The following is a 10,256-nucleotide window of genomic DNA, read 5'->3' on the forward strand; positions in this document are numbered from 1 at the left end:
CCCTATTTGGAACATGAGTGGTGGGGTCACTCAGTTCAGTTCTCATGTACAGTCAATGGTAGAAGGTAGAAAAGTTAATTTAAAAAAAAAATAAGTAAAAGCACTGCTGTTAAAAGGTATTTGAGGTGTGAACAAGCCTTCTTTTGTTTCTACAGTTACATTAAACAACAGCAGCAAACACATTCAATGTCACTCTGATGGTCTACCTTATCTACAATCTAAAAATACACACGAGGCTCTTTATTGGTTTGTTAAAGGGGTGTTAACTTTGGGTTTTTCTTTCAGTTTCACTCATATGATGTGTGTTGAGGTTTGAATGAAGTTTTTTTAAATAGGTGGGATTTGAAAGAGCGTTTATGTTTTAGCGCTGACTGATGAGGCATTTCAGTACAGCGTCTGCAAAAATAAATGCACATGAACAAAACACAAAAAAAGAAGAAGTCAAATTCAACAGAAGCATTACAGAGCTCGCTGAAAGGTCACTTTCACTGACATTCTTGAATGTCATGGAAAACCAATTTTCTGAAAGATCTTAAATTGCTCCAATGCACACTCAGTGGTCAAGTCAAAATTTTAAAACAAAATGCCAGAATAGAAGAAGCATTCAAAGACAAAAAAAAAATGACTGAATGTTAAAAACGCTAAAATGATGTAAAAAACAAAAACAAAACAGTGTCAACAGGGTTAGCATTTTGAAATCAGGCACTGAAACAGTTTATCAAAATAAATGAACAAGTTATAAACTTTTTATGCAGATCATTTAATGACATTTTTTATGTCCTCATAATGCAACTATAGGGTGAATTTTATTTATTATACAAGATACCCCCACACTCTGTTTACTAAACCAGGATATCATTGATAGAACGAAAAAATAGACACCATTAGAGCAAAAAAGAAAGCAAACACACAGGTTCTCTATGCGGGACTGAGTTTGAATCACTTACAGTATTCTGCTGCTGGAGACTCTCACTCATGTTGTTTTGTCTCTCACAACAGCAGCCAAGATACTCATGCTGCTGTCAAGCTTTAGTTAATAAACAGGAAGTATTCAGACATCAGTGTTACCTTGCTGACATGTTGCTGAAGTGAATATAAGAAGCCACCAGAACTCCCAGAAGGCCTTTTCCTCCCTGCAAGCACATCAAAAAGAAAAAAAAATGCTTTATTTTATTTTTTTTAATTTGGGAAGGATTCAAATGTTCTTATGTGAAAACAAAACCAAAATCTGTAGATAATTTCAGACAAACTAACTTTTGTCATATTAATTTGACACTTTACTCTCTTTTGACTTATTAAAATACATAACTTTTTATAGAAGCACTAAGAAGCCACGACTGCTATCTAAGTGAAAGTGTGTTATTGCGACACCTTAATGGGAAAAAGAAAAACCTTACTAGCTTAAAAAAAGATAAACAGCAGGAGGTGAACTTCTACCAATAGGAACGAAAGACATAGAGCTGATGGAATAGATTGACTGAATTGAAACTATATATATACATATACATATTTATGTATATATTTAGCTATAACAAAATTGAAACAGCAAATTTTGAGTAATCTTTTAAAAAAATCCTCAAACGAGATTTTGTTCCTCAAAGTGTTTGCCATCAAGGCTCAAACATAATATAATATCATAAATCATATAATACATTTGCATTTGAGCTTAAATTTCCACACTTTAAGTCACTTTGGAGTATAAATCAAAGGTGCAAAAAATGCATAATAAATACGAAAAAAAAAAAAAAATACTATACAAGTTGTATTTATGTGAGAAATTTGTTTTACAAAACAGAACCGAGAACCAACATTTAATCTTGAAAGGCATAGTAACAAAATAGATAGCAATAATGGACTGAATATACTGTGTGCATGTTTCACTACCATAACCTTATTCAGCTTCATGAAACATAGGAGGAATTGAATAAGGCCCAATACGAATTCTTCCCTTCTCCCTACCCCTCCATTTTGAAGGGGTGTTTGTGGTGAGAGTCGAGTCAGAAATATTTTTTAAAGGGGCCCTACCATGATTTTCTTAAGCCTTTCAGAGTGAACTATATCCATATATATCATCACATATTACATTTGGACCACTAAAAAACAAATTATTTATTAAATATTAGTTATATTTCATGAATTTTTCCCTACCCGGAAGTAAAACGGCTCGATTCCTGAAGCTCCGCCTGCCGCTGCGGGCTGCTGCTGTATGTGTCATGACGCCATTCCAGACAAAATCCGTGTGTCTGTATTTCTCCCACGAAAATAATCCAAACTTCTTCGAAAATTGATGCGCATGTGATATATCTGCCTTTAGTAGGCCTGGCCATCACTAAACTCCTTCACAACACAAACACACGCGGCTTCTGCACGGCTGTGCTGGACCTGGTGTTAAGGTAGTGTCTTAAGGTAGCGCCGCGGAAAAAGTAACAAACACCTATTAGAGCTGGAATGTATTGAAAATAGGACACAACTGGAATATATACTGTATTTTGCATCTAAAATTAAAGTTTTTTTTCGCTGATTATCACTGGTAAGGGGATAAATAAAGTGTGTAAGCCGGGGGGCGGAGCTTGCAGCACAGTTTCTTCCTGGAGGGAGATGTTTGAAACGATCCTATGTAAGCACGTTTCATCCGCTCGTTTTTCCATGGGTATGGGAGGGGCTGCTGCAGACAGTGCAGGTTTTTAGAGGATTACTCTTAAATGCATGAACGGATCAAAATGCCGCTTTGGGGTTCTTTATAGTGAGGATTGAACATTAAAATGCATTAAGAACATCAAAAAGTAGAATTTCCATGGTAGGGCCACTTTAAGGTCCCACCCTCAAAGTGGAGGGAAACAAGGCCCTTCGTTGCAAGGGTAAACCGCACTGCAGGGGAAAAAGCGCTTTTCTTTATGTGGGTGCACTCTGAAGCACAAAGGTTTACAATTAAATGTAAGTAATGACTTTTTGTTGTAGCATGACATTTTTAAAGTTATGAAGCCGTTGTTGTTATGTATGTTTAAGCGTTGGAAGCTCCACGCTAATGCTAGCTGACCGGCGACCATTGGTGACGTCATCAAGCGAAAATGACGTGTGAATTTGGAGACTATTTTTCCATAACTCTCCATTTTGAGGGCTAAATGTTGGGGTAGGAAGAAGGGAAGAATTTGTTTTGGTCCTAACTGTCTAATTTATAGCGCAACATATGAACAACTATTCAGATAACCATAGCATGAAGAACATGCTAAACTCTTTATATCACTTCACATCAACAAATCAGTTGAATTCTTCATCGTTTTGTTGCTTCTTTTAAGCCTGACGTAAAACTTACTTCGTACTTCTTCTTCTGTGTTGCTGTTAGTAGCAAATATTGATACACACGCCTACAGTGCCCTCTAGTGGTTGTTAGTGGGAAAACAACAAACAAATGAGCCTTTATTTATTAATCACATGCAAATGTGACTTATACTAATATAGTAGTCAGTGTAAATACATTTTAAACTAATAAATTTTCTTTATGATCTTTCATGTCTTTACATTAACTTAAAATCGTGGGATCAGTATTTACAGCCTAAGAAGAAATTGCATTTTCTATTTTTCTTTCTGTTTGACTGACAACTTTTATACTGATTCTTACACTCCGTTTGTGAAGTGAAATACATTATTCCTCGTTGTGTTGTGTGTGTTTTGTGTTACCCTGCAGTGCAACACCAGGACATGCTTCGGATCAGCCTGTAACCAGTTCTCCATCTCTCTGCACACGTACAAAATCTGGTCCAGACCAGTAACCAAAGGATCCAGCCAACCTGTCTCCAGAACCTGACCAAAGAAACACCCACAAACCTCACACTCACATGACTGAAACATCTTGCTCTGAACAACAAAATAAACGTTACCTTGTGGTTCATCTGAGTGAGCGTATCATGCCTCTGGGAAAGGTTGATGAGCTGAGAGCAGGCGAGGAGAATTTAGAGAACTTTATTTAAATCTGACTTTATTCAGAAACTCTCCTCACCATGTAGTTGTATCCATGCTTGGACTGCAGCATGGGAATGACCTCCTGCAGGTTGTGAAGGTAAACATCCTCTGGAAACCCACGAGGACAGAATATGGTGATGATGCGCTCGGTGATGTAGGTCAGGTTGATCTGACTTCGTTCTTCCATGATGGCTGACCGTCACATTGGCCACTTGTGAGAAAAAACAAAGTTCAGGAATTTGAGGAAGTGACACTCATAAGTCGTGTAAACCCAGCCTCTCTCTGAACTTTTGCTGAGTCAGCCAAACACCCACGTGACTGGAGAGCTTTGGTTCACTCAACTGAGGTCAAATGCAGTCAGCCTCAGAAAACCTCTATCAGATCTCTTTGATTATGAAACAAAGACCAACAAAGGCTTAGTCACAAGAACTTGTGACCAGAGGAGAGATGCTGATGATGCTCACAAAAGTGAACTTTGTTTGTGGACACTTAATCTTTCTATATCTAAAAAAAAGGAACTGATACATGTGAACCCCTTTCTAATCATTTTCAGTTGCTGAATGAGCTGACTTATCCTCTAAAAATAACATGATTTTCTTTTTTTTTGCTTATTAGAATTTTTAACAAAGCAAAAATGTACAGACTTGTGACATTTTACTCATGATTACACTCAGCTGACTTTAAAAATGATTTTTCACACATTACCAACATGATTTAGACTGAAATTTCACTGAGATTTTTCATTACATACATATAAGCCAAATATGTGTCTTTTTGTTCCTTTTCGTTGTTTTTAGTTACAAAGCAATGAAGTGACTGCTTTGCAATTTTGTCTCAGGAATCACGAGTACTTGTGCCCATCTTGCATCAAGAACGTCGAATTCTGATTTTTGTTTCAAATCAGTCACATAGGTTTATCACCTTATTAAATTGAGATTTGCACTGTAATACATCTGTTTTTTTTCTCATTAGGGTGTAAAAACTGATCGAATTTTGGTTCATTTTTACATTAAATGTATAAAAACTTATTTCAGATATATTTGTCACATGGGATAAACCCCTGACTGTGTATGAAAACTGGATTTTAGTGACTCCTCCCCCTAGTGTCTAAACAAGACATACTTGCTGGTTCCAAAAAGCTAAAATATCATGAGTTGAGTCCAAATTCTTCACTACTCTCTACATAGTGGACTTTATAGTGTTTTCACCATTGTCTTTCAGCAATTTTTGGGAAAGTTTTTATTTTAAATTTCTTTTCTTATCAACCATCCAAGTTTTCATCCTGAGAACACGATGGTTTCATACATAGACATTGCTAATACTCATATTTATTAGGTCTTTACTTTGTGAAATTGTAGATGTCATAAAAACAAAAAAGTAGTGAGAATGCTATCTGAAATGTTTTTCTAACCCAGGGTAGTTAGTTATGTATTATTTAATCTTTTTAAGCAGTTAAACAGGAAATTTGGACATAGTCATTGACTTCTATTGAGAAAGTTATTCATGTCATAAACTGACCAAGCAGATGCCTCAATAAAAGTAGTGATTTAAGGTCAAACATTAGAAACGTTTGACTGACAGATTCTCCGAGCCTGCTTTCAAGTTGTAAGGGGTGTGGACTTCAAACAAACTCCCCCCTGATTGGTGAGTGGATGTCATAGAAATCTTGAACCAATCACTGATTACAGATGATTTCTGGTCCCAACATGTCAACAGCCAAATTACAAAAAAATGGCAACTTCATTTGTTGGAGTCAGAAGTAATCAATTTTCTACGACTGACACCACACTCACTCAGTCCAGTTCTCTTATACAGTCAATGGGAAAAAACTTCTTTGAGTATCAGAAATTAGACATAGTGTTTGATGCAATACTGTTTTGTTTGAGAGCAAACGGACTGAAATACAGCTGAAATACTTGAAAAACAACTACTTAAAGATATAAAACTTACAAACATCCAAAATTGAGACATATGATTTTATATCTTTAGAAAATAACTACCTTTTTTTACTCAAAGTTCAGTTAATCTCTGTAAAGTTACAAGCCCTTACAAGCTATTTCTTTTTTAATGAAGAATTTTGAAAGAACAACAATGTTTTTTACTGTAGATCCAATGGGTCAGAGACCATATTTAGTTTTTCTGCAAAAAGCCCAAAATGTAAACCAACAAAAAACAATAAAGAAAGGACAGCTAAAAGAAGAGACACAAAATGGGGGCTGCAGATATACACAAAAGGACATAGATTGAAAAAGTGCTGAGCAGACAGAGAAACCACAAACACACACAAAAGAGGTCTAGGAAGATTAAATGGGCCATAAAAAATGACCAAGGAAATGTCAAAGAAGAAAAAAAAAATCGTGTCAATCCTTTTTAAATCTGAAGAATTCAATATTCAGACAAAAATATGAAATCCACAAAAAAAGAAAAAAATGAATCTAAATCTGAAAGCACAGCTGTTCAGAACACTGGAAAGCATAAATATAAGACTCAGCACAAAACAAATCCACCAAGGAGCCATAAAAGGGATTAAAAACATAAAAAACACAGAGAAGCACATTAAATTGCACAAATATGACGCAATAACAACACAAATAGATGCACAACCCCTGTTAAAGTAACAATATTACACACTGATTATGAATTTTGTGAGTTTTTTTGGATGAAAAATCCATGAAAGACAAACAAACTTAATCTTACCAGATTGTAGATAGAGGTAAATGTTTAATCTTTATATTTATTCAACAAAGTAATAACTCATCTGCAGAAGAAGCATGTGAACTGCTCATCCCATCCCAGGAATGAGCAGATCCTCTCTATCTCACATTATTGAACCTGAGCTTTTTGTTTTGACGTTATCAGTCTCTCTTCATCAGTTGGGATGTTTGACCTACTTTCCAGACAGGTTCCATGTCAGCTTGAATCTTTGCTTTCTGGGAACTCTGATCTCATCATTGTCACACATTGATTTTTCTTAGCCATTGTCTTACATGTTTGCAGCTATGCCTCATTCAAGAGAGCTGTATAGAAGAATTTCAGACAACTTTACGTCCACTGTCATGCTTATCAGTCATCATCAGGTTTTACTGGTTTATTTTTAATGTATATTATGAAAACAAATATTGTTTTCTCCTTTTATTAATTTTGTTCCAGTATTGTTTTATGTACTACAACATACTTTTTTATACTAAAATACTGTTAGCTTGTTTGACATTTTTCTGACATGTTGCAAACAAGGCTGCGAGCTACACATGAGCATGCTAATGCCGCTAACGTGGAGCGATGTCAGATAGTCATTTTTTTTAAGCGTTACTAAGATAGTGGGGATTTAGCGTTACTAAGATAGTGGGGATTTAGCGTAGCAACAGTAACATTTGTTGTAGCATTATCTGTCTGTGTTTTGCAGACTGGGAGTTATTGTGAATAAACTAACGCTTCTAACGTGGCTAACATGTAGCATGTTACAAATAAGTTCCGTGAACGCAGTTAATAAAGTCTGACTAGTGGACTTGTACTCTTCATCGAGGGCGTGCCTTGAAATCTGGTGCAACCCAGTGCGGAAAATTCCAAAATTGGAAATAAATTCAGGAATTTGGGATTTAAGAAAAATTGTAACTTCCCTGTATTTCTACAAATATATGTTTCATCTTGTTTTAGACATCTGTCATCATCAAAATTCACTGAATCCCTTTTGGGGTCACGGAGATGCTGGTGCCAACCTACTGTTTGGTGAAGGTGGGGTACACCCTGAACAGGAAGTGAGTCTGTTGCAGGGCCGCACACTCAAATACTTGTATGCACACCAAAGGGCAATTTCTAGACACCAATTAATCTATGAAGCTTGTGTTTGGACTGTGGGAGGAAGTTGGGGGCCGGGAGAAAACCTACACTTGCACGAGAAGAAAATGCAAACTCCACACAGAAAAGTCCCAGCCTGGATTTAAACCACGGTGAGAACTCTAACCACTGCACCACCATTCAGCCCTAATTTAAATATATCTCTTTAAAAATAGAAACAATTCAACTTCAAGTAACTGCTTTTATGTTGAGTTTTTTTTTTATAACATTAATGTTTTGCAGTGAGATTAATGTAGTTGTGATTGCAGGGTTCACACAGTGGGAATAGTTTCACCTGTCATTCACAGCCCCAGCTTTTTAATGTGTGCTTTCAGATCTCCTTCTTCTTATCTGTTATTGGAAAAAAAAAAATAGTTCCTACCTTTTGACAGTCACCCAAATAAAAGACAGGGGTGCGTGATCTTATTTGTCCATCAGAGGGTCTAAAACAAGAGTTCATCCAAAACAACAGAGGCCAGAAAGAAAGAAGTGGGATCAACAAAATGTGTGACATAAATGTCTTTGACTAAATTGCATTAAAAAGCCCAACTTGCCTTCTTTTATTTAAGTCAAACTTCATGAGTCCTAAATGTTGATTTTTACTATTTTTTTTACTATTTCTGATAGATGTAGAAATAGTTTTTCTTCTGCTTTGTATTTTACTGTCAAAGAATACTCAATAGTTCTGTTTTGGTGGTTTTTAATCACATTTTAAATTGTTTGTGAAGGAAAATCCCTTTTTTGAGTAAAGTTAAAGCAAAAAAAAATCAGTGCCAGAACTATATCCATACCTGTGTGTGCAGTCCGTCAAAGGTCATCATAAAAGTCCTTAGACTGTGTGAGAAAGACTTACATTCACTTCGCTTCATTGCTGTTTTCCCAGGATTGCTCGACAGGGCTGGGCAGGCCATCAAAATGAGTGACTTCATTCCAATTGTGCATTTTCTGTGCTGTTTTTCCAACTGCAGAACATCTAAATTTAAAAAGGCCTCACCAGAGGAACCAAAACAAACGGAAGTGCGCGACTCAACCACACATGTGCGTGTGCACACGCTGCATTTGGGTAGAGAGCTGCTCTGCAAAGTCCTTGAGCCCTAAACTAACCACAACTAATTATAGTCTCTATTTCCCTTCTTTTAAAGTGTTTTTCATCTTTATGACTTTCTCCTTTGATGCATTAAAAGTAAATCTGATCAAAAGTATTGCAATATTGGGGAAAAGGAAGAGCCTTTCCTTGCTGTGGTCATCCGTCCAATTAGTCCCCCTGCTCTTGTCTTCTATGAATCAATATGAGAATATACCCACTTTTAAAAACATTTACTTTTATTGTTTCTTTTGCCATGACTCCATAAGAACTCCAGGCTTAAAAATATCACACACCCAGAGACAGCGCTCTTACATACTTCAAGAAAGGCAAGTTTCCGAACCCTAAAGCAGGATTAAATGACCTTTCAATCCCTCTGTAAACAGGCCTTTGGAGGCTCTGTGTCTTAATAAGTCAATAGGCTAATCTCCACAATGCAAAGGGAGACATTTTTCACTTATGATTAATCCTTCAAAGTCACATGCTCTTACCTGAGTGGGCGCATGCATTCAAGGAGAATCGGAGCAGCAACAAAGAGCAGGTCAACGTTTGCTTGAACTCTACTGTACGTGTCCGGACAAATCAGCCAGATTGGCTCCAGAAGACTTTAGGTTCAGAGCTCTATGGAGACGGTTGAGCCAAAGTCTGTATGTGACTGATATGTAAAAAAGAAATTGAGGTGGAGACTGAGAGTGGGAGGAGGAAGCAAGGGAAAAGCAGAGGGAGAGGAATAACGTGATGAACGCCACAGTTACAGCAAGGCTTGCACTTTGCCCTCTGTTGGCCTGCAAAGTGACGGCAGCAGGACACAAGCAAACAGTTTAAATGGTTTATGTTATCTGATTTTAATAGTAAAAGTATCAAAGTTTATTGTGTGTTTCATATTAAAGGAACTCAAATACATTTAACATATTGAAATAAAAAAATACCTGATGACAAAAATGTATCTTTTTTTTTTGTTTATTTGACCTATTTTATGCAATATTAGATTAACTGGAATTAGAACATTTCCTTTTCTGGATCAGAAAAAAAAAAACATTTTCCCCTGCAATTGTAAATTATTTAGATACTAATTTAAAGTAAACAAAGCAAATGTAGTTATAACAGTAACTAAATTTAAACCCCATATGTCAGTCAATATTTAAAAGAACTTTTCAATGTCACAAATGTCACTGTGGAGTTGTAAAATAAAATAACTCAAATTAGAAAAATAGTTGTAAAAAAAATTAATTAGAACAGAGTAGCTTTATTCATCCTGAAGGAAATTTAAGCAAAACCAGTAATTTGTTAAAATTGTACACAATTTTCTGAGAATGTAGAAAAGCACTATATAAGTATTTGCCTTTTACTCTTTACATGTCTTTGAATGTCTTACTTT

At 36.0% G+C, this 10,256-nt stretch overlaps 1 protein-coding gene across 2 annotated transcripts in view; it reads right to left on the minus strand.

Annotated features, from left to right (window-relative positions):
- si:ch211-191a24.3 (tensin-3) overlaps positions 1-9,586 on the minus strand; it is a 66,370-nt gene extending 56,784 nt beyond the window's left edge. The window contains exons 1-5 of one of the 2 annotated variants that reach the window (XM_024279042.2): positions 9,370-9,586; positions 3,998-4,171; positions 3,879-3,929; positions 3,679-3,801; positions 1,069-1,133 (exon numbers count right to left, since the gene is read on the minus strand). In XM_024279042.2, coding sequence (XP_024134810.1) covers positions 1,069-1,133; positions 3,679-3,801; positions 3,879-3,929; positions 3,998-4,147 — 389 coding nt within the window. In that variant the 5' untranslated portion in view covers positions 4,148-4,171; positions 9,370-9,586. Of the gene's footprint in view, positions 1-1,068; positions 1,134-2,148; positions 2,359-3,678; positions 3,802-3,878; positions 3,930-3,997; positions 4,172-9,369 lie in introns of those variants that run through there. The other variant, XM_024279043.2, reaches the window with a different exon arrangement.
- Positions 9,587-10,256: the final 670 nt, after the last annotated feature.

Source organism: Oryzias melastigma, linkage group LG4 (assembly GCF_002922805.2).
Source record: "Oryzias melastigma strain HK-1 linkage group LG4, ASM292280v2, whole genome shotgun sequence".
NCBI lineage: Eukaryota > Metazoa > Chordata > Actinopteri > Beloniformes > Adrianichthyidae > Oryzias > Oryzias melastigma.